Source organism: Eptatretus burgeri, chromosome 9 (assembly GCF_056783735.1).
Source record: "Eptatretus burgeri isolate ZD-2024b chromosome 9, Ebu_testis_v1, whole genome shotgun sequence".
NCBI classification, from domain to species: Eukaryota; Metazoa; Chordata; class Myxini; order Myxiniformes; family Myxinidae; genus Eptatretus; species Eptatretus burgeri.
Window position 1 is genome coordinate 3102900 of NC_140969.1, and position 18740 is coordinate 3121639.

The window sequence follows — 18740 nt, forward strand, 5'->3', positions numbered from 1 at the left end:
CAAACTGAATGCAGCTATGTTATTAAATTATACTTGTTAAATTTATCTTCGATCGGATAGCGGTTCCAGAGAAAACATTATTTAATATTTTTCTTCAATCCAATATGGCCACCGAACCACCTGACATCAATTATTCTTTATCACTTCAATATCCCCAACTTATGCTGAACATGTCTGTGAAGTTTCCCCTTCAATCTGGCCAGCTGTTCTGGAGAAGAATATTTTTGAGGGTTTTAGGGTAAATCAAAGACGGCTGCCAGACCATGTTACCTATGTCGTCATAGTTAATAAGCTTTATTCAGCATGGCTAATCTGTAAATGCAGTTTCACTTCAATCTGTAAAGCAGTTCTGGAGAAGAAGATTTTTTCCTTAAAAAAATATAAATATATAAATATATACATATATATATATATATATATATATATATATATATATATATATATATATATATGGCTGCCAAATCACATGACGAATGGCATCATAATAATTTTTTTTGTGTTGACATCTTTCCCAAGATGAACCATTGAAATTTTCATACTGATAGGATTTCATACTGATACGTTCTACATGTCGAATTTTCACCGGGATACCACTTCAATTATAGTCAAATCAGTCTTATTCCCCATGCAGAGTAGTTGCAAGGTGCCTGGTTTCAAATTTTTTTCCCATAGTGTGGTTTAGGAGCTCCAGAGGTCCAAAGTTTTCCCATTTTTCCAACAAGGGCTGCCACCCCACGTGACCTATGACGTCATAATTGTCACTAAAACATTCCACACGAGCAGTCGCACCTATGCTGAAAATTTTGGGTCAACCGGATAAGCGGTTGCAAAGAAAAGAGAAAATTAGCATGGACGGACGGACAACCTGAAAACAATGTCTCCGGCAACTTCGTCAGTGGAGACATAAAAACGGTGCGAGTGTCTCGCTTTACTCGACGAAAGCTCAAATGGTAAAAATGTTATGGCTTGGACGGACACACACACACACACACACACACACACACACACACACACACACACACACACACACACACACACACACACACACACACACACACACACACACACACACACACACACACACACACACACACACACACGATTGCAAAAAGCCCGTTGTCCACGAAGCAGCGGACAGGCTGATAAATCGATTCCATGCATTAATAGAGTTAGTGTGTGAAGGTACCAAGTCATGGGATAATTAATGTTTGATTCTGTTCTCGTGTTTGATTTCTTTATCATTTCAAAGTTCAATTCTGTTGTTCTTAAATATCTTCAAGAAAAAAAAGGGAAATGCTGTGTCCTGTTCGTATATTTATGATGCAAATGGTAATCCCACTTTGGACGCATGAGGGCGTTCGATCATCGAGTTACAGTTTCGGGAGCGGAAGAAGATGACGATGACGATGAAGAGAGCGAGTATGGCGGTGATTGAGTAAAGCGTGTTTATTGTACGCCTGTGGTCCGGATCTGATATATTACAAACACAACAACCACCATCTTGGTTCATCTCCCATCCACAACCATGATCTTTTCTACCCCCATGAAACCCTTCCCAAGCCCACCCCTTTCTGGGTTTCCAGTTTTCATTTCCTCTTCTGGGATCAAGAGTTTGTGGCCGTCTCCATTTTGCTCAACACTCCCCCTCCCCCCGCCCCGTGTCCTCCCCTTGCTGTCATTCTTCCCCACATCTTATCCCGCCAAGTCTCATTCTATGTTGTCCTTCGATCTACTCTACTGTTGGTGTCTTCCCTCCCCCTGCCCCCTATGTTTTTCTTTTTGTTCTCCTACATCTTGGTCCTTTCTGTATTCTAGCTCCTCCACGAGCCTCGACTCCGTACACAAACAAAACGTGATCAATGGTGTTGCGATCAAAATGTGTACTTACACCCGAGTGATATTCTTCATCTCCCTGAAGGCGAAAGAAGGTATGGTGATGAGCTTGGTTTCCATCATGATCCTACAAAGACAGAATTACATTCTTCAACCCAAAAAAAAACTCGATGGCAGCATCAATAAAAACAAGACCAGTGCATGATGTGATGGGTAAAGGTTAGTTGAGGTTGTAAAAAAAATTTACCTGAACCTTTTCATCAAAGTCGTCGCAGAAGCATCACTTGCGATGATGAAGATTTCATTAAAATATTGACACGTGCAATCTTAAATCTCCCAGGAAACCATTTTAATTGTCTGTTCACAAAAGCTTTCTGAATGCAGCACAATTTGAGACGAATGGTCATCTGTTCACATCCTACAGACAAGAGCAGACACTTTCTCATGGTGGCCACCATCTTGATGGCCACCTGACAACGAACAACTTGATATCTCGAAATAGAAGGCAAAGGGAAAGACGATGCTGGACGTCATTACCAACAGAGCAATGGCTACTGACTTTTCGACAAAGGACTTCCCTGAGGGAGACACCACATCTCGTTTGGGTGATTCTTAACACCGATGGCAAGATCATATCTGGGGCTTGTGAATGATGTACAGGGAAAGTTTAAACCAACTGGAAGCTTTTATAAATATACTATCAGAGGTACCCGGCATTAACGGGCAACGTCGGGTCCCTCCTCCTACCTCACCCCTTACCCTCCCTCCTCTCACCCCACCCCCTGAGGGACGAATTCATCGATTATGGCTGAAAGAAGTGATGGTATCGATGTTTACCCTCGTCGCCATGTAATGAATCTGGGGTGTGTTCAGTTACCAAGTTTCTTGTAGAGCGCTCGCCAAGTGGCTAAAGCACTCAAGAAAGCACTCCATTATCAACAGTTGATAAGGAACAGCTGGCTTGGCAAGCGCTAGCTAGCTGCTTGATAAGTGAACACTCCTGGACATCTCAACAGCATACAGTACATACAAAACACTGACAAAAGGACTTTTTTTTTTTTTAGTTAAAGACTACAAATATTAATCATGACTCTTTTCATTGTTATGAAAATGTACCTTGTTCAGTTTTAAAAAGTACATAAACTCACAGGTGATGTTGAGTGTATGAAGGAGGAAATGTACATTTCATAAAACTTTAAAGTGTGCATGTACATCAAAAACATCTCTCCCAAATTTCCCGAGAAAAGCACGAAAAAGTACCCGTCCCCAGTTATAGGAAAAGCACGAATAAGTACCCGTCCCCAATAATGGGAAGAGCTAGAAAAAGTACCCATCCCCAATAACGGGAAAAGCTAGAATAAGTACCCATCCCGAATAACGGGAAAAGCACGAATAAGTACCCATCCCCAATAACGGGAAAAGCTAGAATAAGTACCCATCCCCAGTAAAGGGAAAAGCTAGAATAAGTACCCATCCCCAATAACGGGAAAAGCATGAATAAGTACCCATCCCCAGTAAAGGGAAAAGCTAGAATAAGTACCCATCCCCAATAACGGGAAAAGCTAGAATAAGTACCCATCCCCAGTAAAGGGAAAAGCTAGAATAAGTACCCATCCCCAATAACGGGAAAAGCATGAATAAGTACCCATCCCCAATAACGGGAAAAATCACAAATAAGTACCCATCCCCAGTAAAGGGAAAAGCTAGAATAAGTACCCATCCCAAATAACGGGAAAAGCTAGAATAAGTACCCATCCCCAAAAACGGGAAAAGTTTAGGTTAATCTATCATTTTAAATTTTTTCCAGGACTTTGTAAAGGTTAATTGTGTTGTACTCTTGGTTTCACACAGAGCCAAAGCTCTGTGTTACTTATACCGCCCAACGCAAAATGGTGGTGCAATATCGGGTGGCGGAGGTTGGATTTGTCTGACAAGAGTGCAAAATATCCTGGTTGTGAAATAAAATTTGACATCAACATTATTCATGTCTGTTCTTCCATCATTTCAAAAGTGAATGTTGAGCTTTTCAATGCTGCGCGGGAAGCGGCTGCCGTAAACGGGAGACAAACGAACGCACGGACAGGCACCACGGTTCACAATATATAATGGATGACTTCGCTTCCAAGGAACTTCACAACAGAAAGAGACCATTCGGCCATTCTAACAACAATCAGAAGGACAAAATTGCAGGAGAATTGGACAAACAATGGGGTAGGGAGGAATGGGTTGAACAGGATGGATCAAGAAGGAAATACATACATACATATATATATATATATATATAAATATATATATATATATATATATATATATATATATATATATATATTTACATATATTGTTACGATCTGGAAGCCATTTGCACACAAACAGACAGCAGTCCCCGCAGTTCAGTTAATTTTGATAAGTATGTGTTTATAGTCAGGGTTCCGTCCTGTCTAATGGGCTAATTTCATATGTGCGCTGTGGGTTTCTTTATAGTCAGGTTTTTTTTTACATTAAATCTCCCCTTCGCTCCATCATCGCCATTATGCACGTGTTCGGGGCGACGGGGTGAGGTCGACTCTGCCCAGCGTGATGGGTGTGCCTCGCAACCAATGAGGGTTGTTGCGCAACCAATATATATATATATATAGTTGCGGTTATGCCTCCAAAGCAATGGCATCCAACATAGTGATCCCCAGGCAATTATTTCGTTCGTCTCTGTGCAGTTAGATCTTCCCCTCATGTCTAGTGGGTTAACGGGACGAAGTGTGTTGCATGATTCCAATAGCTTGATAAAATTATATGTCTTCCATTCAATCCTGATCTCCATTTCAACCCTTTCCTTTTATCCATGATACAAATCAAGCAAGCAAGCAAACACACACAATATGAATAACAAGCTGTTAGAAACACACAGCCTCCAAGCACCCACGCCCGCACCCGCGCAGCCTCCCGTGGAAGAAACACAATAGATACTGCACAGCACGCGCTGATCAAATCTCAAAAAACAACCAAACAGAGAAGGAATGACGCCACAATACGATGCCACAATCCTCTTCTAGATTACCATCATGACATATTTTGACATTTAATTTTTGTTGTGGGATTGTGCTGGAGCAACGTCAAAAGATGTCATGATGTTAATAAGAACATTATGGTGTCGTATTGTGGCATTGTAATGTGGCGTCTTTCTGACCTTGTTTGGTTGATTTTTTTGAGACTTCATCCCTCTGTTTTTACATTTAAAAAACAACAACATTATTTTCTTGTTTCTGCAATTTTTTGTAAGTAATAAAATGCTTCATGTTTTATGTATTTTGTTTTGGATAATATGGAATATGGTAATACTCCACAATACCACCGTACTGAGTGCTACTACCATATTCCATGGTATGACAATTCAGATCAACATTTGTGTCTAGTACATGGGATAACAAGTCAAGTAAACACACTGTTTGCTGCTTTATCACCACTCTAAGTGCATTCATACATTGGCTTGTTTTGCGATCCGCGTGGCATTGCGAACCACAGCACACAATAAAGTTATAAAAACTGAATGACATTGTGGGGGGAGGGGTCGATTTGTATGTTCAATTTGTTTTCATAAAATACTTAAACTGCATATAAAAGGAGCTCCAGCTCGGTGTCGGCGTGCGTGCCTGTGCCCGTGAAAAAAAGACAAGAAGAAGACGACGCCTGAATATAAAAGGTCATACATTTTGAATGTGGATGGGCTTTGCATTTTCCATTTCCATTTTGATTGTCCTCTTCGTGTGTTGTTGTATATTATTCAGTATTCAGCATTTAAAAAGGGTGAGATGGATATCACATGAACAATCTCCCCCTCTTTGCTCCTCACACCAACAAATTTTATGCACTCGGTGTCCTGTTGGTCCGTTGGACAATATTTTCATTGGTCTTCACAGCCTTGGGCGTTTTTGCTCATGTGAACATAAACAATAGGTTTCTCAACTTGGAACCCTTATAATACTAACAATTGGAGGTATTTTGGGGTCGTGGTGGTCTTAAAGGTGTTCAAAGGTCGAAGGGGTCTGAAAGCTCAAAAGGTACATTCCAATTGTACATAATTCTCGACCTTTGTGAATGGACACAATGATGTCTGCCGATGATGCCTGCGGTCTGAATGTGGATCACGGTCTGCCTTTTGAGGACCTTTGGTCTAGTGTATGGTCTTCATCCCTTCACTCGACAGATGACTCCCAATCAGACTACACATGGGCTGGCAGGATAGCCGAGATGAGAGGTTTGCACACTCGCCTCTGAGATGTGTAGCCTTGGTTCGAATCTTGGCCCAGCTATAAAGTGCCATCCTGTTGTTTGGCAGGCAGGGTGATCCATCAATGTGTGTGCCGTCCCTCGGAAGGATGTTAAACTGGCTTTCCATCTGCCGGGATTAGTTGTTGGATATTAAAGATGCCATGGTGTCATCCTTCACTGTGTCCCTTCTCCAAGAGTAGATGAGTTGTCGCTGGCATCCTGATGAACAAATGACAGATTCCTGCCTGGACTCCAGATAGCAAATGGTTTGCTCTCCTTGGAGGCTCCAATCCATGACATCAAGTTACATCACTTGTTGTCTTCGAGTGTGGCTTCTGTCTGGGCAGCAACTTCTGCATTACAAACGAAATCAGGCCCAGCTCGAATTGCTAGCACATGCAGGTTTGCTCAATTAATACGGAAACAGTTTCAGGGACAGCCGGGTTTCCAACTCTGTTGAGTGGTGCATGGAAATGAGCATTTAAAAGCTTTAAACGAGGCTTTTAAACGATGCATGAAGCAATATTAAAATACTTACAACACTTAGCATTTGGTAGGATACAAGTCTGCTACGCGCAAACAGCACTGTGTGCAGAGATTCAGGATTTACAATGGAGATCGGCCTCTCATGTTGTAAGCCTTCTTGCTTTGTTGTCCCACTTATTGTGCAAAGTTTGTGTAATTATACCACAAGTTCATATCACCTTTATCCTTTGATTATACTCCGCAAAATGTTCAATGTTGTCAACATCATTGCTCCTGGAGACGCAGGTAACTTACATGGAAAGAAAGACATTCGAGAGAGAACTAGAAGGGCACTCGGTGAAGCACGTACCTCCGCCACGTAATGCCTGATCCATGAGACCATCTCGGGCCCAATACATTTTTGAAATATCATGCTACATATACAGTATCAGCCAAAAGTTTGGACACACCAACTCATTCAAGGGTTTTTTTTCATTTCTACTATTTTCTACTTTGCAGAATAATAGTGAAGACATCAAAACTATGAAATAACACACATGGAATTATGTAATAACCAAAAAAGTGTGAAACAAATCAAAATAAATTTTATATTTTCGATTCTTCAAAGTAGCCACCCTTAGCCTTGATGACAGCTTTGCACACTCTTGGCATTCTCTCAAGCAGCTTCATAAGGTAGTCACATGGAATGCTTTTCCAACAGTCTTGAAGGAGTTCCCAGATATGCTGAGCACTTGTTGGCTGCCTTTCCTTCACTCTGCGGTCCAACTCATCCCAAACCATTTCAACTGGGTTAAGGTCGGGCGATTGTGGAGACCAGGTCATCTGATGCAGCAATCCATCACTCTCCTTCTTGGTCAAATAGCTTAAGCGCAGTCTGGAGGTGTGTTTTGAGTCACTGTCCTGTTGAAAAACAAATGATGGTCCCACTAAGTGCAAACTAGATGGGATGGCACATCGCTGCAGAATGCTGTGGATGCCATGCTGGTTGTGTGCCTTGAATTCCAAATAAATTGCTGACAGTGTCACCAGCAAAGCACCCCCACACCATCACAACTCCTCCTCCATGCTTCCCGGGGGGAACCACACTTGCAGAGATCATCCGTTCACCTTCTCTGCATCTCACAAAAGACACGGCGGTTGGAAACAAAAATCTCAAATTTGGACTCATCAGACCAAAGGACAGATTTCCACCGGTCTAATGTCCATTGCTCATGTTTCTTGGCCCAAGAAAGTCTCTTCTTCTTCATGGTCTTCTTCAGTAGTGGTTTCTTTGCAGCAATTCGACCATGAAGGCCTGATTCACGCAGTCTCCTCTGAACAGTTGATGTTGAGATGTGTCTGTTACTTGAACTCTGTGAATCATTTACTGGGCTGTAATCTGAGGTGCAGTTAATTGGTGATTCCTGAGGCTGGTAACTCTGATAAACTTATCCTATGCAGTGGTGGTAACTCTGGGTCTTCCTTTCCTGTGGCGGTCCTCATGAGAGCCAGTTTCATCATAGCGTGTGATGGTTTTTGCGACTGCACTTGAAGAAACTTTCATAGTTCTTGAAATTTTCTGGATTGACTGACCTTCATGTCTTAAAGTGATGATGGACTGTCATTTCTCTTTGCATAGTTGAGTTGTTCTTGCCATAATATGGACTACTACAGCACAGACAAAATAATGTTAACCAAATATGGGTATTTACTGTATACCAACTGCACCTTGTCACAACACAACTGATTGGCTCAAACACATTAAGAAGGAAAGAAATTCCACAAATTAACTTTTAACAAGGCACACCTGTTAATGGAAAAACATTCCAGGTGACGACCTCATGAAGCTGGTTGAGAGAATGCCGAGTGTGCAAAGCTGTCATCAAGGCAAAGGGTGGCTACTTTGAAGAATCTAAAATATAAAATATATTTTGATTTGTTTAACACTTTTGGTTACGACATAATTCCATTTGTTTTATTTCCTAGTTTTAATGTCTTCACTATTATTCTACAATGTAGAAAATAGTAAAAATAGAGAAAAACCCTTAAATGAGGAGGTGTGTCCAAACTTTTGACTGGTACTACAGTTTTTGGCCCTTTCTCTCAATGGTAAAGAATCACGAAAGATTAAATAATTCTCGTATCCGGATCTGGATTCGGACCTTCACAAAAATCGAATCAATTCTTCCTCGTCACACACCGAACCTGTCCACCAAGATTCATCCGAATCTGTCCACAACTTTTTTGAGATATCCTGTACAGAGACAGACAGACAGAAAGGGGGTGGAAACATAACCTGCTTCACCTTCGGTGGTGGAGTTAATTAAAAAAATATATCACAATGGAAATGAAAAGTTAACAAAGACGCAAATCGGAATGTTTGAAATATACAGAAAAACGTTCAGAATTATTTAAATAATTCACAATTACTCACATGTAACAAATAGTTGCACGCAAAGTCTCTTTTCTCCAAATTATCTAAAGCTCCTTTCTTGTGGAGCTTCTGCGCATCATACGTTGAACAAGGACACCAGGGTAAGCAATGTTGTGTTTCAAAATTAAGAGAACATTTTTCAACAATGTACAAAAATAAACACCCAATGTGGTTTTTCAAAGTGGGATCAGAACATGATGACCCAAAGCATTATATGGGAATGCCAATAAGAAGAGAGCGAGAGTGAGAGCGTCTGTTTACAAGTCGAAAAAGAAGACAATCCTGAAGTCTCTAATCAATGTCCTTTCAAGTTCAATGCTACATGCAGCAGACATTAGTCTCCTCTTGTTTCTTGGAACGTATAAGGGCCTTTACTTCGGTTTTTCTGTCAAAGGCCCATCATGTTGCAGCAACCAATTCGATTTCAAACGAACTTTTAAAGACCTTTCCGGCGAATGAAATCCTGAACATCGGGTCCGTGAGCCACGCTCGTACCATCGAATCAAGTGAGCGCCTGATGGGAGCGAAGGCTGCGACCCAATCCATGTGCTAATTAAGGGGAAATGAGAGCCGTTTCTGCAGGAATCATGCATGACCTGTACTGTGAACAAAAAACAAGTGAGAGACAATTAAGATATAAATGAACAGGTTTGGGGGGTTTTTTTTTTAGTTTGTTTATCAACGTCTTTGGCACTCCTCTGTCAAAAACGAGAAATGCAGAGAAAAAGTTCTGTGGTCTTTAATGCTTTTGATTGCGATTTGCTTAAAAATGCTTTGATGATATGAGAACATGACGTGCTGCTGTAACTGCGATGACAAGCACACAGGAGTGGTGAAGACATGAATGAGGTTAAAAAAAATCAGAAGTTGGTATTTGCAAGTGAACTTGGAAAAGTACAAATTTTTCATTTTTAGAAATAGGCATTCATTAATAAATGTTTATACCTCTCAGTATTCCTGACTAAATTTCCTTTGTGATGATGTATACCGCATATCTTGATGGCTGGAGAGTGGTGGGCTAGGGATCCTCGGGATCCTGAGCTCAAATCCCACTTGGCTGTTCAATTAATACCAGGTGGGGTTGAATCTACCTGTCATCCTTCCGAGGTCAGCAAAATGAGTGCCAGCTTGCTGGTATACTGCGTCGGAGTGGCGACCCGTTCAGGATTGTGTCCAATTGCCAAGGAGACTGCTTAGGCATCACCAACGCTCTGCACAGAGTATGGTCCCCATGCATTTTGGATGCATTTTAAAAATTTCATCACATCATTTCATTATCTCATTATCCGGACAAGGCCGATGTTTATCTGTGAGATTGTAATAATTGAAAAATCATGCTTTTGATCCCTTTGTGTACAGCCTTTTAGCTGATGGTCGCATTATTGGTTAGGGGCATGGCAGTGCTGCTGATGCAGTGCCCCAATTACCGGTACACTAATACTCATTTCACCGACCTCAGAAGGACGACAGGCTGAGTCAACTCCCTGGTGTTAATTCAGCAGACAATGGGGCTCAAACTCAGGACCCTCGGATCCCAAGCCACCACCCTAACCGTTAAGCCAATGCCAGGCTTTGAGTTACGTGTTTAATAAATAACTTAAGCTCGAACTTTGATTGGTATTCGAGACTTCAATCAATGAAATATTATTTGATATGCTGCCATGTGGATGCCATAACTGACATATGGCTGGAAAACATCCCAAAATGAGAACCCACTGAGCTCTGTATTTTCGACACTCACTTTCCACGGTAAAGCAATGCGACGTGCATAGCATCCCATATTATGGATATGATATGATTTTTGGGAGTGATCGAGGCCGCAGTCTGTTGGCTATTGTACGTTTTCGTGCACTCCAGAGGACTTTGGGGTTTATGTACATTTGAAGACTGAACAACGCGTCCTCTATCATGAAAGGGAGGTATGTTTTGATTACAACCCATGTAGAGGAAAGAAAATAGTTCTAGGGGCAATGCATTTTGATACAACAAAGTATAAAAATGTTAATATTTGAAGTTTTGAATAAAACAACCCAAACCCATCACTCATGTCTTCAGCCAAGGTCAATTATATGTTGCATTGTCACATGTTAAACAATTTGAGGTCGTAAATAATATAAGCACAAACTATTCAGTCAATTCTGTCCGATGTATAATTACCTTTTCGTCAATTTACTTCACCGATAAACCTTTACAGTCTTAACAGTTAGTGACTATTATGCGGACTTGGAGTTGGGAACGGGGGGGGGGGAGGGGGTTGAAAGAAGAGAGGGTGAGTTGCAAACCAAGGGTTGGGAGTGGGTGGAGGACTTGAAGAATAAAGGGGGAGTGGAGGACAGAGAGTTGGAGTGAGGTTGAGGAGGGGAGGGGTGCAGAGAAGGAACATAATTGGGAAAGGGGGTTTGAGACTTGCGGTTGCAGATTTAGGGTTTGGGGTGGGGGAGGAGAGGACTTGAAGGAGAAGGGGGAAGTGAAGGACACAGTTGGAGTGGGGGTGTGGGGGCAGAGAAGGAACGGAGTTGGGAAAGGGAGGTTGAGGTTGGGAGGAGGGTTGCAGACTTAGGGTTTGGAGGAGGAAGTTGAGAACTTGAAGAAAAAGGGAGGGGGGGAGGAGAGGAAAGAGAGTTGGAGTGGGGGAGGGACAGAGCTAGGAGAGGGGGTTTGAGTACTTGAAGTGGGGAGGGAGTTTGAAGACTTGGAGATGGGAGTGTGGGGGGGGGAGGGGGTTTCGGAATTGAGGTCACATTTTACATTACATGGAATTTCCATTGGTTCCTGTTATTATGCTATCAAAGGTCATTCCTAGCAAACTCCCTAAATATTTCACACTCCATTGGGAATGAATTCTCTGACAGCAGCCCAGTGGAATTGGGTTATCTGCTGGTTTTTATATTAGAAAAATTCTCAGGAATATTTGTCATCGTGATTGTCATGAGTTGGAAATAAATATTTCTCATCATTAGTTGTGGGACTGACAGCATGGCTTAGAGGGGTCAAAAATGCAACGTCCTGACAGTTGGACGTCAGAAACAGTTGAACACAAACAAGGGAAGAGAGAGGACTGTGTGGTGTGGGAGTGGGGGATTTGGGGGGTGGGAGAGGAGGAACATAGTGACTCGCAAGTAAGGTCGGGGTTGGTATTGTTATTGGGAGGGTGGGGGGGGAGAGAGAATGGATCCTGGGTAAGTATGGAAGAGGGGGGGTTATAGACTGATATGGTGATAGGGTACCACATGCTGGAAACCTTTTGAAGGTTTAAGTGGGCAGAGGGGATGTGGTACAGCTGCTGGGACATGTTCTGAAGTCGAGTAGTTCACAAACCAGCCTGAAGAAACAGCATCTCACTCTTTCACGAGTTCAGATTTTGAATCGATAAACAAAGTCTCGTTCCACTGCACAAAGCTGAGCTTTCCAGACATACAGATTGGTTCTTTCTCTAAAATAAGCAATTATGATGATAATGATGATGATTGATTGATTCTGCCACGACCCAAGGCATCATTTTAACAAGCTCAAATGAGCTAAGATCGTCGGCCTCCGAATGATGACGTCATAAAAACGAATATGACGTCATTGTGATGTGTCAGGTTTGCGATAAGTTATCTGTGCTAATGCCCGGCTTGATTCCCGCAAACAAAATTCAAACAGCTTGCCTAGTTTCGGAGATAATGGTATAGGCGATTTCCATTAGCGGCGATATTATGATGTCAACTTTTTTTTCTAGGAAGAATTTCCAAAATCAGAGATGGTTACTGCCTGCGCGTGGGCTTCCTGCATATACATGGCAAGTTTCACGAAGATCCGACAAAAACTCTGGGTTGTGAAACAAAAAATGTCAAAAAATAGGAATGACGTCATAACAATTGATATGACATCATAGTGATGCATCATATGTGCGGTAATTCATCTCTGCTAATGCCCTGTTCGATTCCCGCAAACAGAATTCAAAAAGCTTGCCTAGTTTCGGAGATAATTTTTTCGGCGATTTCCATTAGCGGAGATATTTTGACGTCATAACTATTTTTATAGGAGGAATTTTCAAAGTCGGAGATGGTTACTGTCTGCGCGGGGTATTTTTACATGTATGTGCCAAGTTTCAGGAAGTTTCGATGAAAATTGTAGGCTGTGAAACAAAAAAGTCCACAAGAAGAAGAACAACGTGAGTAAGATTTCGAGATCCTCCACGAGGATCTAAAAAAAGAGAAAAAGAATTGAGCTGTGTTCGAGCCAGGCTTGAAAGGGATGGAAGATTCTTTGTTCAATGCATGATGACAATGATGACAATGAGGACAATGAGTGTAATAAGTGCCACATGATATTTTGTTGTCATGGAACATCAGATGATTTCACACTTCTGGGACCACACATAGAAAGAACAGAGAAAACGAGACACGAAAATGCGAGAATTATAAATTTTTTTAAGTGATTCACCATTAAGAGATCGGGCCAAAAACGACACAGTACTGTACAACATGATATTTCAAAAATGTATTGGGTCCGATATGTTCTCGTTGATCAGGCATTACGTGGCAGAGGTATGTGCTCTTCTGAAAGCCCTTTTAGTTGTAAACTGAGATTGCAAATGCCCAGGAGAAGTGGGAAACAAAATGGTGGACTTATGGTGTGCATTTTAGGTGTTAAAGTCGACAAAGCATTTACGTAAATTGGTTTGTTTTATTGAACATTCCGCCGAATTCCTTTCCGGCAAGCAAACAGGTGATTTACTTTGGTCGAGGCCGTTTATTCCTAATACGTGAAACAACGCGTGCCTACAGAAAAGAGACTTCATTACACTGTCCGCATTTTCCATCCAATCATCCACTAACTTTGGACAAACATTCTCCATGGGTACAAGCTCCTGCGTTGAGAATTTTGTGTTAATCACTCAAGCGGTTATGGAGAAAACGAATTTCAAAGCAAATATGGCAAAAAAACGAGGGGGGGGGGTTGGAACAATAAATAAAATGAGGGGCTCAGCTGACATTCCACAACATGGTCAAGCGTGGTTTTGGAAGCCTATTACTAGTTGGTATTAATAATTACCCTCGCTGGAGGATAATTTTGTTGCATTTGGGTCTGCTTGTTTGTCTGTTTGTCCGCAGAGAACTTTAGTGCTTTTCTTCCTTAACCGCTTGTCAGATTGAGACAAAATTTTCACCATCGGAGCGACGACTCATATGGAATGTTTTATTGATAATTATGACGTCATGTGTCACGTGGCGTGGCAGCCATGTTGGAAAAACGGAAAACTTTGGACCTCTATCTCTGAAACCACACCAAGGAAAAAAACTTGAAACTTGGCACACGGCAAGTCGTCCTCATGGGGAATGAGTATGATTTTTTTTTTTAAATTACATCATTGGTGCCTTCTTTATGACGTCATAATTGCATATGTGCAATGCTACATCTGATCAGTATGAAAATTTATGAGGGTCATCAAGGGATAAAATGGTCCACAGAAAAAAACATTTGATGACGTCAACAGTCACGTGATTCTGCAGCCATATATATATATATATATATATATATATATATATATATATATATATATATATATATATATATATATATATATATATATATTTTAATCCTTTAATCCTTTAAAATTCTTCTTCTCTTAAGTGGCTGAACAGATCGAAACTTTACACGTATGACCGCTTATCCATGAGGAACAAAAGGTTCACACATATGATGTCATAGGTCACATGGTTTGTTGGCCATATTGGATTTACTCTAAAACCTATAAAAAATACATTTCTCCAGAACTGATGGACAGATCAAGGGGAAACTTCACATATATGTTCCCCAAACCTTGGAGATACCAGGATATTCACGAATAATTAATACGTCACATGGTCTGGCAGCCATATTAGATTGAGCACAAAAAAAAGTAAAATAATTATTTCTCTTGAACCCCTTCAGCAATCGGCATAAAAGTTCACAATTATGATGTAGTAGTGACAGGGAATATATGTTTTAAATTTCAACTTGATCTTGGCCCAGCTATGAATAAACTGATTGTAATTGTAGCATTTCCTATGCAGGTTGAGAAATCAGTGTGTGTTTGTGTGTATGTGTGTATGTGTGTTTGTATGTGTGTGTGTGTGTGTGTGTGTGTGTGTGTGTGTGTGTGTGTGTGTGTGTGTGTGTGTGTGTGTGTGTGTGTGTGTGTGTGTGTGTGTGTGTGTGTGTGTGTGTGTGTGTGTGTGTGTGTTGTGCGTTGTCCATCCAATGGATGTTAAGCCGAGTATCCCATGTCCTAGCATTATTTGGTAGATGCTAAAATCCCATGGTGTCTTTCACGACGAGTAAGCAAATTATCACCAGCACCCTGGTGACCAAATTACATATTCCTTCCCTGACTGTGGGTCGCAAATGGTCTTCCCGGAGGTTGCTTGGTGTCAGGTTTCAGTGGCTCCTATGTTAGCAGCATCTTCTCCACGACAAACAGATTGACCAAGTGGTTCGTGTGTTTCACGTAAACGGCCTTATTCGGATAAGAAGGACGATCTACACACACTGGGGTAGGAATGTTTAAGCTCGAGAGTTCACAACGAAAATAAATTGTTGGTTTTTAAATTACATGTTTGCAAAGCATCTGGTACTGTCAGGTACCTTTCCAAGAGAGTGGACGAGTTGGACTCCACCTATGGTTGGTTTAACATTATTATATTTCCGCTCTGTTCTGTTCTTGCATCTGGCAGCTTGGCTGCTGGGTAGCTATCATTTCCTGGAAGTGCGGCTGTGCCGCTGATGCTGTGCCCCTCTACCAGTACACTGGTACTCATTTCGCCAACCTTGGAAGGATGACTGGCTGAGTTAACCCCACCTGGTGTAAATTCAGCAGCCAACGGGGCTCGAACTCAGCACCCCAAGATCCTAAGCCAGGCACCCTAAACCACGAAGCCAACACCAGGCTTATATTTCCGCTGCAATAAACTTTATCCTTTTGAATTCATGAGCACAAGGACATTCCGAGCGAATGGATAAGAGAAATTCAAGGCAACATGTTGAAACCGTTTCACATCAATGAAAATGCCAAACTTATTCCGACACACAGCTCGTCTCAGTCTGATTAACTTACACGGTCTTCATACTCTTAGCTTGATCACAAAAATGAGGTTTGGCACAAAGTTTCTGGCGTGGAATTTTGAGCTCACGTCCCGTCGAGGCAATATCGTGACCACGTTGGCAGGTCAAATAACATTTAGCTAAAACCTTAATGAAACAACCAACCTTGATTTAAGTTGCCTTTTTGCTGGTGCTGCCCACCAGGGTCTTGGGAAAACACAGCATCGCAAAGGATTAAATATTTGTTTTTGATACTTTTTAAAACGTATTGTTTCCTAAATTCTCCTAAAATGGATCATGCACTCTGCATATTTGGTGTGCCAAGAAAATTTGGAATGTGGAGTGTTGGATTGTAAGGGTGGGGGGGACAGAGAGAGAACAAACAAACAAACAAAAAAAACAGCCTTTTTATAGCCATTTTTCCCTGCTGGGCAGGAGTTAGCTTTTTGCGGGCTCCATGCAATCATGGTTCCCTTCTTGAGGCAATGTTTTATGGCCGGATCCGGATGCCCTTTCTGACGCCAACCCTGGTCGCCTCTTACGACACACAGGGATACGGTACACCTATTCGAACCGGGACATACACCGGGACCAGTACAGTGGTTGGGGGGGGGGAATTTGTATATGATTAGTTCAGGAGTCTAATTTCTCTGTAAAACCTGAATTTACAAGTTGTAAGCTAATGTTGTGCACACGCTTTACTCTACATCCTGTAAAAAGGATGTCTATCCATCCATCCATGCACTCTTCCCATGGCAGTTAGCATACCTCAGTTGACGTCATGTTAATTTCCTGCATTGGTCTATATGTGTACTAACGCACATCGATGGTAGACTACATTACAAGTCAAAGACTAGTTATTCACCTTCACCAGCAGGACTCATTATTCATTATTCAACCATCCACTTAGGCTTGGGATCCGACGATCTTGAGTTCAAATCCTCCTTGGCTGTTCAATAAAAAAACAGGTAGGGTTGACTGCCCATCCTTCCGAGGTCGGCAAAATGAGTGCCAGCTTGCTGGTATCCGGTGTCGGAGCGGTGACCCGTCCAGGATTGTGCCTAATAGTCAAGGAGACTGCTTAGGCAGCACCGACGCTCTGCACGGAGTATGGTCCCCATGGGTGGATGGAACCATCCACTGCCATAGGAAGCTGCAAGGTGGGTTAAGAAAGCCCTGTGGACATATGCATAGTATGTTGTTACGGTTTTGGAAAACCCCAGGGAGACACGTCCAACACATAAGGGTTCCCCAGTGTAGTTATATCTGCAATCATTTTGTTTCGGTAAATCACTTCTCTCCTCAAATTAGTGGATAGGAAAATGCGTTGCGTCTGTGCAGCAGATTCGAACCCCCTTTGTAAAACCCACCTCTCCTTTTCTCTCTTCTCAATCTCTCCACACCTCTGCAGCACACCCATGCACACCTTGCAGCACTCAACATTGCGCACAACATTACAAAACCACCATACAAATGAAATCCACAACAAATATGACCGGCTAGCGCTGGACAACACCCACAGTGCAGAAAAAAAGACATGTCCTACCTCCAAGTTGGCTTGAGGTCAATAAACCCGTCACTTCCGGTTCTGGGTTTGGAGCGTTGGCAGATTCTCTCAGGGGACTCTCCTGACTTTCTCAAAGTTAAATCTCCGATCAATTTTTGTCCCGTTTAACTGTTTACTTTCTCACCCACATGTTACTGTGTGTTCCTAGTTCAGTTTTGTTTCAAAAATTGTGCTATTTTGTGAGTTTTCTTACCTTAGTCTTACCGGGTTCCTTGAGGCCTACCCATCCTTCCCCTCTTGGTGTGTGATCATTTTTATTTGTATTCTCTCCTTATTACCTTCAATTCCTATTTTCCACGCTTTCCCAACGCCCTCGCATGTAAACACTCTGTTTCTTGTCATAAATTTAAAGGACTAAAAACAAACAAAAAAATACCTTCCTCCCTGCATATGCACGAATCCCGATTCTTCTACTTATTCTTCTTCCTCCTCCAACTCCTCCTCCTCCTTCCGGCACACCATTTTTATTCTATTTGAGCTGACCCATTCTCGCCATTACCTTCACGATTTCTTCCGACAACCTTCCATTCCCGAATCTTACCTAATCTTCAAAAATCCATCAAAAAATAATAATTTTCCTTGTTTCCTTTCGATCTGTACACCTCCTGCAACCACGTGTCTCTCTCTACCCTCTTCCTGATATTTATCGACCCAGCAGCTTCACTCTGCGTTTACAGTTCCAAATTCACCACACACCTCCATGATTTTTACTTCAACCTTCCCTTTTCCGAATGTTACGCAATCCTGATTTTAAATAAATACATAAATTCACTTTTGACGATACACCTCCCAGAGCTACATGCTTCTCCCGTAACCACGTGATCTGTTTCCACCCCCTGCGTTTACAAATCCAAATTCACCATTCACCTAACCATTTTTATCTACAACCTTTCCATTACCTAATCTGATGAAAACTCTCTCAAACAATAATAATAATAATAATAACAATAACAATAACAATAACAATAACAATAACAATAACAATAATAATAATAATCATAATAATAAAAAAACGATCTCTTATAATGCTTCATCTTCCTCTTTAACATGTGTGGTTCTCCTTACTGAATCATAATACACGACTCTTCTATTTCAACAGACTGCTCTCAA

At 41.7% G+C, this 18740-nt stretch overlaps 1 protein-coding gene across 3 annotated transcripts in view; it reads right to left on the reverse strand.

The window, feature by feature from the left end:
- Nucleotides 1–18740, reverse strand: part of LOC147019441 (thyrotropin receptor-like) — a 100751-nt gene that overhangs the window by 61116 nt on the left and 20895 nt on the right. For 2 of the 3 annotated variants that reach the window (XM_085893951.1, XM_085893950.1), the window contains exon 2: nt 1889–1960. In XM_085893951.1, the coding sequence (XP_085750077.1) occupies nt 1889–1960 (72 nt within the window). Of the gene's footprint in view, nt 1–1888; nt 1961–2080; nt 2568–18740 lie in introns of those variants that run through there. The other variant, XM_085893952.1, reaches the window with a different exon arrangement.